The following is an 18,362-nucleotide window of genomic DNA, read 5'->3' on the forward strand; positions in this document are numbered from 1 at the left end:
AAGTTTAACGTTGGTGGTGGGTAAGTTATTGGAGGGAGTACTAAGAGACAGAATCTGCAAATATTTGGATCGACAGGGACTTATTAGGGAGAGTCAACATGGCTTTGTGTGTGGTAGGTCATGTTTGACCAATCTGTTGGAGTTTTTCGAGGAGGTTACCAGGAAAGTGGATGAAGGGAAGGCAGTGGATATTTTCTACATGGACTTCAGTAAGGCCTTTGACAAGGTCCCGCATGGGAGGTTAGTTAGGAAAATTCAGTCGCTAGGTATACATGGAGAGGTGGTAAATTGGATTAGACATTGGCTCAATGGTAGAAGCCAAAGAGTGGTAGTAGAGAATTGCTTCTCCGAGTGGAGGCTTGTGACTAGTGGTGTGCCACAGGGATCAGTGCTGGGTCCATTGTTATTTATCATCTATATCAATGATCTTGATGATAATGTGGTAAATTGGATCAGCAAATTTGCTGATGATACAAAGATTGGAGGTGTAGTAGACAGTGAGGAAGGTTTTTAGAGCCTGCAGAGGGACTTGGACCAGCTGGAAAAATGGGCTGAAAAATGGTAGATGGTGTTTAATACTGACAAGTGTGAGGTATTGCACGTTGGAAGGACAAACCAAGGTAGAACATACAGGGTTAATGGTAAGGCACTGAGGAGTGCAGTAGAACAGAGGGATCTGGGAATACAGATATAACATTCCCTAAAAGTGGCGTCACAGGTAGATAGGGTCGTAAAGAGAGCTTTTGGTACATTAGCCTTTATTAATCGTAGTATTGAGTATAAGAGCTGGAATGTTATGATGAGATTGTATAAGACATTGGTGAGGCCGAATCTGGAGTATTGTGTTCAGTTTTGGTCACCAAATTACAGGAAGGATATAAATAAGGTTGAAAGAGTGCAGAGAAGGTTTACGAGGATGTTGCCGGGACTTGAGAAACTCAGTTACAGAGAAAGGTTGAATAGGTTAGGACTGTATTCCCCGGAGCGTAGAAGAATGAGGGGAGATTTGATAGAGGTATATAAAATTATGATGGGTATAGATTGAGTGAATGCAAGCAGGCTTTTTCCACTGAGGCATGGGGGAGAAAAAAACAGAGGACATGGGTTAAGGGTGAGGGGGGAAAAGTTTAAAGGGAACATTAGGGTCAGCTTCTTCACACAGAGAGTGGTGGGAGTATGGAATGAGCTGCCAGACGAGGTGGTAAATGCGGGTTCTTTTTTAACATTTAAGAATAAATTGGACAGGTACATGGATGGGAGGTGTATAGAGAGATATGGTCCGTATGCAGGGCAATGGGACTAGGCAGAAAATGGTTCGGCACGGCCAAGAAGGGCCAAAAGACCTGTTTCTGTTCTGTAGTTTTTCTATGATTTCTGTGGTTTCTGAAGCTTAGTGGTTTCTGAAGCTTAGAACAAATAGTTGATGCTTATCTCAAGAGGATTTGAACCTTGAAATTTGCCTGCAAGGGTACCATGAACAAGTATGCCATTCTAAACCAGGGAGGTGCTGTTCAAAAAGTCCACACAGCACCCTGATGCAACGTGTGCTGAACATTGAAACGGATCTCCTGCACTTTACCAGCAACTCCGGGTTCTCAGAAACATGAAATGCAAATGAAGGCCTTGTGACACGAGCATTTTCATGCTGTGCTGGAAACCACCAGCAAATGTTCTGTACCAGTAAAGGCGATAGGGTTGTGAATAAATGTCCACACAAAGTGTGCAGAAGTGCACAAGGATGTGCTTCTGCAAACTATGTCACTGACATCAAACCCAACAATGAACTGTTAACAATTAACGATTAACTGTCTACACAACAGTGATGGAACTTGTTTCTACATTCACCTGGCATGAAAGTTACTATGATGCTGAACACTGGGCCACCTGAGTCACTCAGGCCAGAGCACATATATAAGGAGAGGCTGACTACTTTTCTCTTGTAGCCAATAGGCTTGTCACCTATGGGCCCAGATTTCCTGTTGTGGAGGAATTTCATTTCCAGACAAATGAACTGTAGAGGCAGTAAATGGATACTGCGCCTGGTTGGAGTTAAGGGGCTGAATTGTATCACAGGGCAAAACTGGATTAAAAAGTTCAAATTAAACTCAGAAAGAAAGGAAGATGTTTCACCACAAGTGCATGTGCACGCGCGTATATATATATATATATATATATATACACACACACCATAGATCACTGGCTTGATAAGCTTCTGACCTTAAGCAGGTCTGTGGGAATTGAAAGGATTTCACATGAAGATGCGTGTGGAAGTTTAAGCCTCTCACACCTTCCACAAGACGCAACCTGTTCTCCATATCTCGAAAGAAGCAGTTGTGCATGAACTGGGCTGTCTGAAGGGACATGGTATTCTGTATCAAGTTAAGCTGTGATTGGGCTGCTCTTTTTGCAGTCACTCCAAAGCAGAGTGAAACAGTGATGCTATGGGACAAAATTGCTACATGGAAGTTGATACACATAACTCAATTTTTTTGCAATCTTGACTGGCAATTGGATTCAGAGAGATAAATTTGCACTGACTAAATAGCAGATGGGCCTGAATCCAGTGCCTGACATATCTCACAATTAACATGCAGAAAGCTATTGTGGAGGTTAAACAGCACCAGATTTTATGCACTGTAGTGATGGTCAGGCTGTAGTCCGAAAGGAATCAGTGTCAGCATGCAAAATGCCAATTTCCACAAATATTAAGCATTACATGGCCTGTCAAATTGGTGCTCGAGTTCAGGGCCTCAGTGAAAAGTCGATGCAATTATCAAACTACCACCTTCAGCTGATGCAGCCGAACTCAGGTCATTCTTGAGTTTGTTGAGTTATTAGGTGTTTCCTCATCAACATGTCAACCTTCATGCAACCATTTCAGGCCAGATAGAATTGGTCTCCTGCATTGCGGAAAAGCATTAACTTTTGCAGGTGATGGTGATACTTAATTCAGAGAAATGCCCGAGATTTGCTTGTCTAGCATATACTGTGTTACACACAGGTGTCGGATACCCAATTGAATTTGTTTCTGGAGCCATGCTTACACTGAAATAAAACAGAGCATTCATTGGGCCCCAGCAATATCAGAATTATTTGTAATAGGTCACACCCCTCACAACATATTTGGCACAAGTTTAGCAGCACCACTGTGAACGCAGCCTTGGCCCTTGACTATGTTGTTCTCTGACTGCAAAGTCCAGTGTACATGTTGTTAAGCCCATATAAATGCACATTGCTCAACTGCTCTGCATAATCAACCAGGAAGAATCGGATTCAGATTCACCTATTTATCACATATACATCTGTAATGAAAGATTTAAATGTGTTTCCTTCCTTGAGTATATGTTAATATGTGTATTACAAATAAGACAAAATGGAGTTAGCCTGGGATGTGAGAATATGTTGTGAAAGTACAAAGGAACCAGTTCACAGCCATGTTCCAAGAGCTTTTTGTGAGTACCAGTGCATTGTCTTGACAGCAGAAAATGTTGAAAAACGCGTTTGTCTGGGAAAGTACAAGGGAAAATGTTGTGATAGATTTTTGAAGGGATCCGAAAGGATATAAGAAGGGGCAAGGGGGAATTTTCTCTCAGCCTGGAACATGACTAGTGCTAAGAGTTGTGGATAGAGACAAGGATAGAGATAGAGAGAAATAAAGAGAGGCAGAGACTCAGGAGATGCTGTCGAGCATCTTCGGGTCCCTCTGACAGTGTGTTATGTGGCATGGTTTAGTGATTGGTTGATAAGTATTACTTTGTCCCTTCTACTGCTTGAACCATTATTATTTCTTTATTCCTGTATTTTATTATTTATGTAACTCAATTTAAGTAATTTTCTCTCACCTTTAACATCTGTACAGTACCTCCTCTGTTTGCGGATATCTCTCGCTGCTGAATCAGAAAAGAGCAACAAACCAATATTAAAATATTTTCATTGCACAATTTACATCATCAGCAGGACTCTGCATAATGGGGGCTATGCTTCACATACCACAGGACGTACCAGAGGTGGGGTGCTGTCTGGGAAACCGGGTATATGGACAACACTCATGGTTTTGGAGCAGTGGCAATGTATTGCCCATGTATTGCCCTCCACGTGCCAGAGAAGTGAAATGGGGAGCAGGAGTACTTATGTCCAGACTATGGATCCACTCTGTTAAAAACCTTAGAGCTTCCCAATCCGGAGGAGAGAAGGGGTACGACCATGCTATGGAAAAAGACACATGACGTGTTGGGCAGCAGAACGAGTGACCACTCTAACTGAGAAAGTGGTAACTCTGGAACAGCAGAACGTGACCATGGCTGCACTGACCAAGCCAGCCTGTGAACCAGCTGACAAAGCTGAACCCAGCAAACCATTCCAGCGTATCAGAAGGATTTGGTAAGATGGAAGGAGCAGGATCTGGATGGTGTCTCAGTAAGGGAGCTGATGGCTAAGGATTGGCAGCCCAAAACTTGGGATGGTAATGTTTCCTCAGTGTGACGGGATCCTGAAGTAGCCCTATGACCTGTGCTTTTGAAAAGAGAAAGACAGAGTTATTTAACACGGGCACCTTGTTATTAAGAGAGAGAGAGAGAGGCGGGGATTGCTTTGTAATGGTGTTATGGTTTCTCTGCAGCATGTTTACACTTTTGCAAGGACGCTGTCAGCTTCTATGTTCTTACAGAGAGAGAAGGGAGGAGCAGCTTGATGGACAGCTGATGTTCATTGTGGTGAGATAAATAGGAGGTCAACTGATAGACCTACAGACAAATGGTTTTGGACACGGAATGAGCTTTGTTGTGCCCACAGAAAGGTGGGTTTTGGAGGATCGACAGGCGGATCGATCAGTCGTTCTCGCAGTGTGAAAAGGGTGTGACCGGTGGGGCGTTATTCGTGTGTCCGATCCTCGCCTGGGTTGATAATTCCACCACAGAAAAACGGTCCCTTTTTGTTGTGTCCACAGTCAGTGACTTCTAAAGGATTTTGAAGGACAACGGGATGATCAACAGCGTCAGCTCAGCTGAAAACTCAAACCTCTCTCTCTCTCTCTCTCTCACCATCGTTACTCAATTCCATACCACGAACTCAACTGAACTTTACTCATCACGGTAAGGCTGTATCTCTTTACCCCTAAGCTTGAAGAAGCTTGGTTTTCATATATTTCTATATATATAAAATCATTGCTAAACTGTTCAATATATCTCATTTAATATTACTGTATTGCGTAGTTACTTATAAATAATATTAATTATTAGCAATACCAGACTCCAAAATGTTTCCTATTTCTCCTGGTTCTCTACCTGTCACAGGGTACGTGAAGGTCAGATACTGAGACTCCGTGTTGTGATGGTCCTTCAAATTTATGAAAGACTTACAAACAACTATTGTGTAAAAATATAAATTGTATAAGTAAAATAAATAGATAAGTAAAGAGAAAAATAAATAAATTAGTTAGAGATTGGAAGGATATCATTATGGACATCACTGAGTGGTGGGTGAAAGAAGGTCATAGCTTGAGCTGAACATTGAAGTTTACACATTGTATCACAAGAACAGTCAGTTAGGCAGAGACGGTGGGGTGGCATGTTGTTAAAAAAATTTAATGAAATCCTTTTGAAAGAGGTGACAAAGGATCAGGAGATATAGAATCCACATGGATAGAATTCAGAAACTGCAAGGGTAAAAAGACCTGGTTGGGAGTTATATACGGCCTCCGAAGAATAGCCAGCGCAACACCCACACAAAATTCTGGAGGAGCTCAGCAGATCAGGAAACGCCTACAGAAATGTTGAAGTTTCAGGCTCAGACCCTTCATCAGAACTTGAAAGGAAGGGGAAAGACACCAGAATAAAAAGCTGGAGGGGGGTGATGGGCGGGGAAGGAGGATTAAATACAGTAAAAGGTGAAGGCTGGTAGGTGAGAAAGGTAAATCGCTGGAGAAGAGATCCCAGAGACGCACATGGAGACAAACATCAAATGCTGCTGGTTGATCATTAACTCAGTGAAAGACACCCTTTGGTCCTTTGGTCTGCCTGAAACTTGTTGCTCTCCCATCACATCAAGATGTTATGGAGGAATGCTGCCAAACGACACGTAGCAGGCTGCAGGAGAACATGCTGATGGACGGTGGGGAAGGAGCATGTTGTAGGGTTCTTCTCTGAATGGAGAGGGAGGGGCCGGGTGGGGGAGGAGCCTCCTCAATTATTGCAGTACTTCTTATACAACACCAGAGAGCCACAGGAGTGGCAACAGTCTTACTACTGTGCATGAATGTAATAAAACCGCACAGAAAGCACTGACCATGGATGTAAGAAATGGAATGGCATTGAATGGCTTATTGTTGTAAATTATTTTTCTTATGAATAAAGTTTATTTTGCTGAGAAAAATACTGCCAGGAGAGGAGAGTGGACCGTGGGAGGAAGGGAAGGAGGAGAGGGCAACCAGGATGTGGGATATAAATTACAATCGGAGATGATAAACAAAAAGGCATTTGGCCCATCGGGTCTGCTCCATCATTCCGTCATGGCTGATTTATTATCCTTCTCAACACCATTCCTCTGCCTTCTCCCTGTAACCTTTGAATTCCTTTACGAATCAAGAGCCTATCAATCTCTGCTTTAAAAATTTAGGAGACCTGTTACAAATTGGGACTGCTTCACTGAGGACCTCCGCTCAATACACTGCAAAGAGAACTTCCCGGTGGCCAAGCATTTTAATTTTGATTCCCATTCCCAATTCGACATGTCAATCAATGGCCTCCTCTTGTGCAATGTTGAGGTCAACTTCAGGCAACATCTATATTCCATCTGGGTAGCCTCCAACCTGATGGCATGAGTACGGATTTCTCCATCCCATAAACCAAACCCGCTTCCTCTATTTCCCCACAACCTTTTACCTCTGCCTGTTACTTCCACCTGGGTCCCCTCCTCCTCCCCTTTCTCTCATGGTCCATTCACCTTTCCACTCAGATTCCTTCTTTTGCACCAGGTGGGTGGGAAATATCATGGGCTGAAAGACCTATTATCTTCCAACTAGTCTCCTTCCCCACCCATCTCCTTTGTATTCTGCGGGAGAGAAGGGGAAGGGGAAGGGAGTGGAGAGGGGGAAGTGGGGTGGAAAGAGAGGAAGACAACAGAGGGGGAAGGGGAAGAGGGGTGTTGAGAAAGGGGGAGGGGAGGAGGGGAGAGGTGGGGGTAGAGGGGGAAGGGGAGGAGGAATGGGAGACGGGAGGAGGAAAGAAGGAGAAGGGCAGGGGAGGAAGGGGGAGAAGGAGGAGAAGGGAGGGGAGGAAGGGGGAAGGAGGGTGGGGAGAATGTGGGGAGAGAGAGAGGGATGGGGGCAAGAGGGATAGATCAAGAATAGCCTGCAAGACATTTGCGGTTCCCATGTTCGGTAGATTGATCGATAGATTTATACATTATTGATTGCAATGGAAATTACAGTGTCACAGTAGCATTACAAGTTAACAGATATTAGAAGAGAAGTAAGAAAGAATAAAAAATAAGTTACCTCAAACAGTCCGGGGGGGGGGGGGGTCATCACTCTCCGGGCTGTAGCTTGTCTCATTATAGAGCCTAATGGTCGAGGGTAAGAATGCCCTGATTTAGCACTCTTTGGAGCAGTGCAGTTACCTTAGTCTATTACTGAAAGTGCACCTCAGTTCAGTGTACTATGTAACATGGCTTAGTGATTGGTTGAGAAGTATTTTTTTCTCATTTCTTACTTTATTGATTATTTTCATCTTTCTGTATTTTGTTCTTTATATAACCCCAACACAACAAATACCTGTAACCTTTAGCATGTGTTCACTTCGTCCTTTGTTTGTGATTTTGTTACACCATCAAATCATTTTTTGTCTCCAGCATTCTGTGTGTTGCTCAGATTTCTATCATCTGCAGAATGTCTTGTGTTTAACAACAACAGAACGGGAGTAAAAAAATCAACAACGGCAAATCAAGACGCTTTCCTCCCCCTTACCTATCCATGTAGGTACCTTCCCCTCACCCTTGCAGACAGTGCCCCTCCTACATTCAGGAACAAAATGCATCAAGCAACTTTTCCAAAGAAACAACATGGAATCATGTCCTTTCAAAAGGCGCAGATTTAACCGTAACTGAGGGGTTCTGAGGGGTGTAGCTTTTTGATAAGAAGGATCAGCAATGTGCAGATCATGACTGCATTCAGTGGGGTTCGAAGGTTGACCATACTATTACTGAGTATCACCCCCAGTGTTGCTGATTCAAGGGCCTTGTCCCAGAGCTATGTCTCTTGGCTGTGACTAGATCAAGCAAAGTATCTGAGAGTCAGTGTTTTGTAAAGTTGCTGAAAATCCCCTCTCCAAAGCCACTCCATGTGTGGAATTGACTGTGGACTCTGCTGAGGTGGACAAACAATGTCTGCTGGTCACAATTGTGTCTACTCAAAATGTCTGGAAATGCTTCCCACCGAGTGACTGTGACTAACAGGATGGTGAGTCCTGGGAGACAACTGTTTGCAACTTCTAGATTGTCAAGAGTGATGGTGCTACTTCTCCACTTCAATCAATAATGCTGGTTTCATCCTGATCTCAGTCTGGGGCTGCTGGGAATTGCACAGTCTCAGACTGATGTGTTTCCCCTGGTGAAACCCATCAGTCCTCCCACATCTCAAAAATGGGTTGACTGGTAGGTTACTGGCTGCTGCAATTTACCCCAGGTTGTTGGTAAATCAGGTGAGACTTCGTTGGCACACAAGAGGAATAAGTTTCCTGTGAAAATAACCAAGGAAATGGATCCAACGTCTTTGATGTGGGATCCCATGCAGACTCCATGGGCCAGATTACCTCCCCCATGTCGTATGGAAAAATGAAGTTCAGAAAATTCAAAAAAGATTTCAGAAACACTTTGTTTTTATGGACCTTATCCTTCCACAGTTTAACTTTGGAATTCCCACATTATCCTGCCCATCTCTAACCAATAATCCCCTGTCTAATTTTAAAGCTTCTACAAAGACCCATCAACATCTTCTCTGTTAATATCAGAGCTGCGACTCAATGAGCGACTGAAACACAAACTGTGCAATACATGATTCTCTAAAACAAACAAATAACGAGTGAAGAAGCAGGAGGTGCAATGAAATTTCTCCAATAAACTTTATCCCAAAGTTCAGTGCCAACGTGTGTCGTCTCCTTCTAACCCTCGGCCCTGAAGCCATGACAGGCTGATAGCTGTCGCTATGAATAAATCAACCCCAATTGCATTTAGGAACAGTTTCATCCCAGTCATCACCACCACCCCACTCCCTCATCCTATCATCATATTTCTGAACGGTTCGTGACAACTGGCTGTTTATTCCTTTTTTGCACATTTTGTATTATTACGCGGTATTTTATGTCTTTGCACTGTATTGCAAATCAACAAATTTCCTACCATATAAGACAGTGATAATAAACCTGATTCTGAAGAGAACCACTCTCCCTCAATGTCCAAAAAAACCCCACAAAAGATCTGATTGTGGATTACAGGAGGAACAGAGACAGGCTCGCCCCGATCAACATCAATGGGACTGCAGTTGAGAGAGTGAGTGGTTTCAAGTTCCTCAGTATACACATCACTGAAAATATCACCTGGACTACATACCATCTGGGTAGCAAAAAAACAAATGCTCAAAATCCTGCCGAAGGGTTTCGGACCAAAACGTCGACTGCATTATTTTCCATATATGCTGCCTGGCCTGCTGATTTCCTCCAGCATTTTGTATGTGGTTCTTGTATTTCCAGCATCTCTAGATTTTCTCCTATTTGTGATTGTGTTACTACTCTGCGTAGCCTCTTCCAGGGATGCCTACCCTGAAGAAATTTAAATCTTCCCTTCGACGGGAGTTAGTGAAACTCTCTCGCACTGCTCCACCGCTGTGATCCTGTGATCACTTCAGATACTGCATGATGCCGTCTCCAAACAAGAAACTGTCTATCCCGATGCATTTCAAATCATAGTCTGGGACTTCATCCAGGCTTGTGTGAAGAAAACCCTGCAAAATTATCATCAGCATATAACCTGTAGCATCAGAGGCCTCAATAGACTAGACCACGGTCATACTAAGATGAGCAGTGCCTGCCACTCCATGCCCAGACAGTATTTTGGTAAATCTGATCATGTGGCTGACCTTCTCCTACCAAATTAAGGTTATAGACTAAAGAGCAAAACTCCAGAGATTGGGACAACAAAGAGGTGGTCATTGGAGATGGAGGATCAGATACAGCATTGCTTCTAATCGGTGGACTGGCCAGTGTTTAAGGAGAGATCTATGGATCTGAATGAATACGCTATGGTTGTGATGGAATTTAAAACAGTTGTAGACGAGTGTCTCCCCACACAATGATTCAAGTCGTCTCCAATCGGAAGCCCAGGATGAACCATTAGATCCACAATCTGCTAGGGGCCAGATCAGAGGCATTCAAGTCTGGTGACCAAGAAAGCTGCAAGAGGTCCAAGTACAGTCCAATGTCTGGAAAGTCAACTCACCAGCAAAGTTGCAATTCCAGACAAAACTTGAATCAGTGAAGGATGCTCGACAGTTGTGGCAGGGTTTGATTACCTCTTATAAAGTTAAATTAAGTGACATAGGTGGCAACAGGGATTCACTTCCAAATGAGCTCAATGCCTTCTGTGCTTGCTTTGACCATCAAAACATGGAGGAACCACTACAGACTCTCACAGCCCCCGATGATCCTGTGATTTCAGTCTCTGCGGCCAACGTGCAAACAGCCTTCAGGGAGCTGAACCCATGTAAAGCATTTCGCCCAGATGGTGACCTGGCCAAGTGCTAAATATCTGTGCTGATAAACTGGATGGAGTAATCATTGAGATCTTTACCCTCTCATTCTAGCAGTCTGCTTCAAGCAGGCTTCAATTAGACCAGTGTCTAAGAAGAACGTGGTAATTTGCCTCAAAGACTATCATGCAGTTGCACTTACATCTACAGTGAAGAGGTGTTTTGAGAGGTTGGTGATGAATCATGTCAACTCCTGCCTGAGAAGTGAATTGTACCCTCTCCAGTTTGCCTACAGGAGCTACAGGTTCAGAGTAGATTCCATCTAATTGGCTTTCCACTTAACTGTGGAACATCTGGACAGCAAAGAAGTATACATCAGTATGTTCTATATTGACTACAGCTCAACATTTAATATCAACATCCCCTCAAAGCTAGTCAATCTCATGTCACATTCAAGTTTACTGATGACATCACTGTCATAGGTTGAATGAAAAGTGATGAAGTATCAGCATCTAAAAGGGAGATTGACAAACTGGCTGAGTGACACCAGAACAACAACCTCTCACACAATGTCAGCAAGACTAAAGGGCTGATTCATGACTTTAGGAGGAGTGAACCAGAGGTCCATGTGGCGGTGCTCATCAGGAGCTCAGAGATGGAGAGGATCAGCAACTTTAAATTCCTCAGTTATTATTTTGAAGGACCTGTTCTGGGCACAACATGCAAGAGCAATTGCGAAGAAAGCACAGCAGCGTCTCTACTTCCTCAGCAGTTTGCAAAGATTCATATGACATCTGAAACTTTGACAAACTTCTATTGGTATTGACTGACTGCATCAGAGCCCAGTTTGGAAACACCAATATCCTTAAATAGAAAATCCTTCAAAAAGCAGTGGATATATCCCAGTAAGTCCTCTCCTTTATTCAGCACATTTACATGAATGATCATCTCAGGAAAGCAGCATCCATCATTACGGACCCCCACCACCCAGGCCCTGCACTCTTCCAGCTGTTTCTATCAGGAAGAAGGTACAGAAGCCTCAGGACCCATACCACCAGGCTGAGGATCAATTATTACCTTTCAACCATTAGACTCTTAAACCAAAGTGGATAACTTCATTTACTCCATCTTTGAAATGCTCCCTACAACGTATGGGATCACCTTCAAGGACTCTTAATCTCATGCCTCAGACTTTGTTGCTTATGTATTTATTATTATTAATTATTCCTTTTTGCACTTGCACAGTTTGTTGTCTTTTGCACACCGGTTGAAAGCCCATGTTGGTGCGGTCTTTCATTGATTCTTAATCGTTATTAATTTATGTTTTAATTTTATTCAGATACAGCGTGGAATTGGCCCTTTGAGCCTTGCTATCCAGCAATCTCTCAATTTATTCCCAGCCAAATCATGGTACAATTTACAATGACCAATTAACCTATTAACTAGTTAATCTTTGGACGGTAGGTGGAAACTTGAGCAGCCAGAGAAAACCCACACGGTCATGGGGAGAACGTACAAACTCCTTGAATGTGGGTCGCCTGTACTGTAAAGCATTATGCTAACCATTATGCTAAAGTGTCTGTGATGGATTTATTGAGTATGCCCCCGGCAAGAAACTGAACCTCAGCTTTGCGTTTGGTGATTGATATATATATATATATACATATATACACACACACATTAATAACACATTTACTTGTTGCGGCACCACTCAACCGGATTCCCCGTGTCACTCCTGAACACTGACTCATCACCCGCTGTAATTCGTCCAGTGGTGTAATTGGAAAACTTGTGTGAAGAGCCATTTCAAAGAAACTTCTGTTTTCCCGTCTCACGAACAAGCCCTGTGACCACTGACGCCGCCTCTGAACTTGAGGTTTATCAAAGTTTTACTTTCAACAGTAAAACAGACAAGTCATCACGGGCGCTCTTTGTCCTCTTCAATGCCCTGTACAGTTTCACTCTTTCCGTCCCGCCTATTTAATTGCGTCCACTTTGCAACGAGTTTTACTTTTTCCTCTGGCAGCTGCCGTAGCGCCCACTTTGAGGTGATCCTCTCCAAGGAAGTTCTGCTCTGCGGTCACTCGTTATTTTTGAGCGAACGTTACTAAATTCCGCCCGAGGAGTGGGGAAGGAGTTCAGAGTGAGGAAGCTCTCGGTTGCTTCAGGGATTAATCGGGTGAGTATGGCTCAGGAACATATCACCGCACGGAAGCCACCTGGACAAAGTGGTCAATTTCTTATTTCCGAGGGAAACATTGAGATGAACAGGTCCTCCCACGACCCCGAGATTAGCTATACCTCGTTCCCAGAGCCGACACGGCGAGCCTATTCGCTCAGGGGAATGGGGAGACCGAGAATTACGCAGATCAGGGAAGCAGCAGTAGGAGTCTCCCGGTGGAAACTGGACGAATCCTGGGGTTTGGTCATTTACAGCGGTGGCTTTCAAAGTTTCAAGTAAATTTATTTTCAAAGTGCATATTTCACCATATACAAAAAGAAAAAAAAATTATAAATAAATAAGAGTACATATCGAGAACACGAGTTCTTCGAATGATTTGGTGGGACACATTAATATACAACCGATTTTTTTTTATATAAACTCCGTGACAAACATTCACTCATATCCTTGAACTATTCATTCATATCCCAGCCCGCTGTCTCGAAGCAATCCTGCAGCCGTTCCTCTGTCTCCTGCGACCACCTCTTAGGACCTCTTTGTCTGAAGCCTGGCTCTTTAGCCTCTTCTGCGATTTAGTGTTCAGTCTGTGACGGGTGGGAATTGGCTGGAAATTGGGAGAGGGGTCTTCTTTTTCCGCTTCAACAGAATCTGCAGGCAGTTCCACATGTGGAGTTGATTTGGAGAGGTCGATTTTTAGCAGCTTCACGAAACACTAACTCTCAAATTCTCCATCGTGATGTAGTCATGGCCAAGAGTTGGTCTGAAATACTGGGGTGATACTCAATAACTGTTTCCTCAACTTCAGAGTGTCCTGATAGAGAACCTACTGGATACAGTCATGACCTGTAAATTGCTGTGTCACAAGGGTGTGCTGGAACCGGACCCAAATGCAAGACACAGGCACTGAAGTACAAGGAACAGGACTTGACTAGAATAGGGACGTGACAGGATTCAGGCAAGGAGCAGGGACAAGAACGCTGACTTGGGCTAGGGAAAGCGGGACCAGGACTAGGAACCATGGATTTGGAGACAAGGCTTGGACTCTGAGCCTGAGACTGGACAGGGACCCAGAACCTGGGTCTTGCCTCAGGCTTGGACCCCAGAACCAGGCAAGGACATGACATGGCTTGAGGACAGGATGTGGCTGGGGACTTGAGGCCTGAGCTTGGAGACAAGACAAGGCTCGGACTCCGAGCCAGGGGACCCAGAACCTGGATCTTGCCTCGGGCTCGGACCCCAGAACCAAGCAAGGACATGACTTGGCTTGAGGCTGGGGTCTTGGGTCTTGAGCTTGGCTTAGGATCCTCGAGGCTTGGGGTCTTGGGTATTGAGCTTGGCTTGGGATCCTCGAGGCTCGGGGTCTTGGGTCTTGAGCTTGGTTTGGGATTCTTGAGGCTTGGGTTCTTGGGTCTTGAGCTTGGCTAGGGATCCTCGAGGCTTGGGTTCCTGGAGCTTGGCTTGGGACCCTTGAGGCTTGGGTTCTTGGAGCTTGGCTTGGGACCCTCGAGGCTTGGGTTCTTGGAGCTTGGCTGTGGAATCGTTGAGGCTAGGGTTCTTGGAGCTTGGCTACGGGATCTTTGTCTTGAAATGTGGTGGCTGATAACTCAGAGACTGGAGTTGAGAGACAGACTGGGAACTGAACATCGACATAGAGCCAGAACTTATTCTTCAGCAAGCCAGCACTCATCTTTAACACAACACAAACATGAGACAGGACAGAACATAGACATAGAGCCGGGACTCATCCTACAACAAGCCGGGACACAACTTCATCTCCACACCAAGGTGGGACAGGTCTCTCCATCAGGTAACGGCAGAACGGTCAGACTTATCCAACAGAGGCAAGGAGGACAAGACAGATCCCCCTGCAGGGCAACGGCAGAACGGCCTGGTTTACCCCACAGAGGCAAGGACAAGAAGAGAGGAACACCAAAGAATGACAGACAGTTCCATCTCTGCTCCGGGGAAGCTCCGAGTCTCAGTTTGGCCAGCAACTTCAGCTGGCTAAGGAAATAGCCAGATCCCTACCTAGATTGGAGTGGCTGGCAGCCACTCAGCTGGCCCGGGAAACAGCTGAATCCATACCGCAAATACCACTCCAACGAATGGCAACAAGGCTCCATGAAGCAGTGGTCCTCCAACCAGGACTCGAGATCACAAATGGTTTCACTAGCCTTCCATCAGCAGGTTACTCCAAGGGGGACTGACGAGACAAACCAGCCACCCACACGCAATCCCAAGGCTACTTATATTGCAAGCCAAAAGATGGGATTCAGGTGCCTTTGATTTAGTCAAACAAGGGACAGCTGGAAGACCCGGAGTCCAGAGTCCATGGACCGGACCGTGAACCGGAATGCAGATTTCATGGACCGGACCATGACATGCTCATCCTTCTTATCAAAAAGACATAGCTCAGGATATTAGACTTCCCTACTGAGGTTAAATCTAAGCTTTTTGAAAGGACATCATTCCAAATAGTTTCTCTGGAAAATTACTTTGCTGATGCAGTTTTCTCCCCAGTGTACACTATTTGAAAATGCTGCCATATGATCTTGGTCCTAGTTGACTTTGCACAGCAGTTTAGGAATCTACATTTATATGGCCTTATCAACATGTACATTGGACTTTGCAGTCGGAGAACAACATAGTCAAGGCCCAGGGTTGTGTTCTCACTGCTGCAGAGCCGTGCTGTTAAACTTGTGCCACATACATTGTTAGGTGTGTGACCTATTTCAAGTAATTGTGGTATTTTTTGTCCGCAATGAATGCTCTATTTTATTTCCATGAAGCGAGGCTCCGGAAACAAATGCAATTGGATACCCTTCACCTGTATGTCACACAGTTATGTAAGACAAGCAAATCTCAGGCATTTTTCTGAACTGTAGTGCGCCAGTCACCTGTAAAAGTTGATGCTTTTCAGCAGTGCAGGAGACCAAGTCTATCTGATCTCTGGTCAGGTTGATTCCTGAAATGGTTGCATGAAAGTTGACATGTTGATGAGGAAAAGTCTAATAATTCAACAATCTCAAGAATGACCTGATTTCAGCTACACCAGCTGAAGGTGGTACTTTGATAATTGCATCGACTTTGCTCTGAGGCCTTGAACTTGAGCATCAGTTTGACAGGCCACGTAACGCTTTAATATTTGTGGAAAGTGGCTTTTTGCATGCTGACACTGATTCCATTAAGACTACTCTCAGACCATTACTACTCCTGGTAGCTCCATACTGAAACCAAGATTTCACAGATGAAGCAAAGAACATAATTGAGCTGTAGTATAGTGCATAAAATCTGGTGCTGTTTAACCTCCACACGCCCTTTGTGTTAATTGTGAGACATACCAGTCACTAGATTCAGCCATAATTGCTGTTTAGTGAAGGACAAATTCATCTTAATGAATCCAATTGCTGTCAAGATTGCATTAAAATTGAGTTATGTGTATGAACTTTCATGTAACAGTTTAGCCCCCCATAATCACTGTTTCACTCTGCTTTGGAATGACTGGAAATGGGAGCAACCCAATCACAGCTCAACTTGGGACAGAATACCATGTCTCTTCAGACAGCCCAGTTCAAGTCAAGTGAAGTCGTCACTTTTTATTGTCATTTCGACCATAAACTGCTGGTACAGTACACAGTAAAAACTAAACAATGTTCCTCCAGGACCATGGTGCTACATGAAACAACACAAAACTACACTAGACTATGTGAGACAACACAAGGCTTTGCTAGACTATGTGAGAAAACACAAGGCTACACTAGACTACGTAAAACAGCACAAAAAACTACACTAGACTGCTGACCTACGCAGGACTACTTACAGTGCACAAAACAGTGCAGGGCAGTACGATAGCTAATAAACAGTAGAGGACAAATTACAATATTATACTAAATGATGTAGATGTCATTTTAGACTCTGAGTATTGAGAAGTCTAATGGCTTGGGGGAAGAAACTGTTGCACAGTCTAGTCATGAGAGTCCGAATGCTTCAATACCTTTTGCCAGATGGCAGGAGGGAGAGGAGTTTGTATGAGGGGTGCGTCGGGTCCTTCACAATGCTGTTGACTTTACGGGTGCAGCGTGTGGTGTAAATGTCTGTAATGGTGGGAAGAGAGACCCTGATGATCTTCTCAGCTGACCTCACTATCCGCTGCAGGGTCTTGCGATCCGAGACGGTGCAATTCCCGAACGAGGCAGTGATGCAGCTGCCCAGCATTCTCTCGATACATCCTCTGTAGAATGTGGTGAGGATGGGAGGTGGGAGATGAACTTTTCTCAGCCTTTGCAGAAAGTAGAGACACTGCTGGGCTTTCTTGGCTATGGAGCTGGTGTTGAGGGACCAGGTGAGATTCTCTCCCAGGGGATCACCAAGAAATTTGCTGCTCTTAACAGATCATGCACAACTGCTTCTTTTGAGATATGGAGAGCAGTTTGGAAATTGTGGAAGGTGTGAGTGGCTTGTTCTTCCATATGGATTTTCAAGTGAAAGCCTTTGAATTCCCATAGACCTGCTTAAGGTGAAAAGCTGATCAAACTAGTGGTTTCTGTGTGTGTGTGTTGTCAAACACCTTCCTTCCTTTCTGAGTTTAAGGTGAACTTCTTAAGCCAGTTTTGCCCTGTGATACAATTCTGTCCCTGAACTCCGATCAGACACAGCATCCATTTACTGCCTCTGCACCTCATTTCACTGGAAATGAAACGCATCTACACCAGGAAATCTGGGTCCATAAATGGAAAGTAGCGAATGTACGCTGGCTGCAAAAGACAAGTAGTAGGATTCTCCTTGTATATGTGCTCTGGACCGAGTGGCACAGATATCCTAGTGTTCAGCATCGTACTAACTTTCTTGTCAGGTCAATGCAGAAGTAAGTTTTGTCGCTGTTGTATAGACTGTTAATTGTTAACAGTGTTGTTGGGTTTGATGTGAATCACATAGTTTGCAGAAGCACAGCCTTGTGCACTTTTGCACACTTTGTGTGAACATTTGTCCGCAACCCCATTGCCTTTACTGATGAAACCTGAAGAACATTTGCTGGTGGTTTCCAGCACAGCGTGATTATGCTTGTGTCACAAGGCCTTCATTTTCATTTCATGTTTCTGAGAACCCGGAGTTGCTGGTAAAGTGCAGGAGATCCGTTTCAATGTTCAGCACACGTTGCATCAGGGTGCTGTGTGGACTTTTTGAACAGCACCTCCCTGGTTTAGAGTGGCATACTTGTTCATGGTACCCTTGTAGGTGAGTTTCAGACCCAGTCACATGCTTCAGCTATTCATGCTCAGCGTTATTCAGCAGAGGAGACCTGTATTGTGTTCTGTGCTCACAGTGTGGTGCTCGCTACTCTGAGCAAACTAATATATATTGCCTTCTAGAACCATAGAAACTACAGCACAGAAACAGGCCCTTTGGCCCTTCTTGGCTGTGCTGAACCATTTTCTGCCCAGTCCC

The 18,362-nt window shown here is 44.3% G+C and overlaps 1 protein-coding gene across 4 annotated transcripts in view; it reads left to right on the forward strand.

Moving 5' to 3' along the window:
* The first annotated feature begins 3,272 nt into the window (after positions 1-3,272).
* The window catches only part of LOC134346575 (butyrophilin subfamily 3 member A1-like), a 68,516-nt gene continuing 53,426 nt past the window's right edge, over positions 3,273-18,362 (forward strand). For 2 of the 4 annotated variants that reach the window (XM_063047994.1, XM_063047993.1), the window contains exons 1-2: positions 3,273-3,452; positions 4,946-5,090. In XM_063047994.1, coding sequence (XP_062904064.1) covers positions 4,981-5,090 — 110 coding nt within the window. In that variant the 5' untranslated portion in view covers positions 3,273-3,452; positions 4,946-4,980. Of the gene's footprint in view, positions 3,453-4,945; positions 5,091-12,606; positions 12,915-18,362 lie in introns of those variants that run through there. The other 2 variants (XM_063047996.1, XM_063047995.1) reach the window with 2 other exon arrangements.

This window comes from Mobula hypostoma, chromosome 5, assembly GCF_963921235.1.
Source record: "Mobula hypostoma chromosome 5, sMobHyp1.1, whole genome shotgun sequence".
In the NCBI taxonomy this organism is placed as follows: domain Eukaryota; kingdom Metazoa; phylum Chordata; class Chondrichthyes; order Myliobatiformes; family Myliobatidae; genus Mobula; species Mobula hypostoma.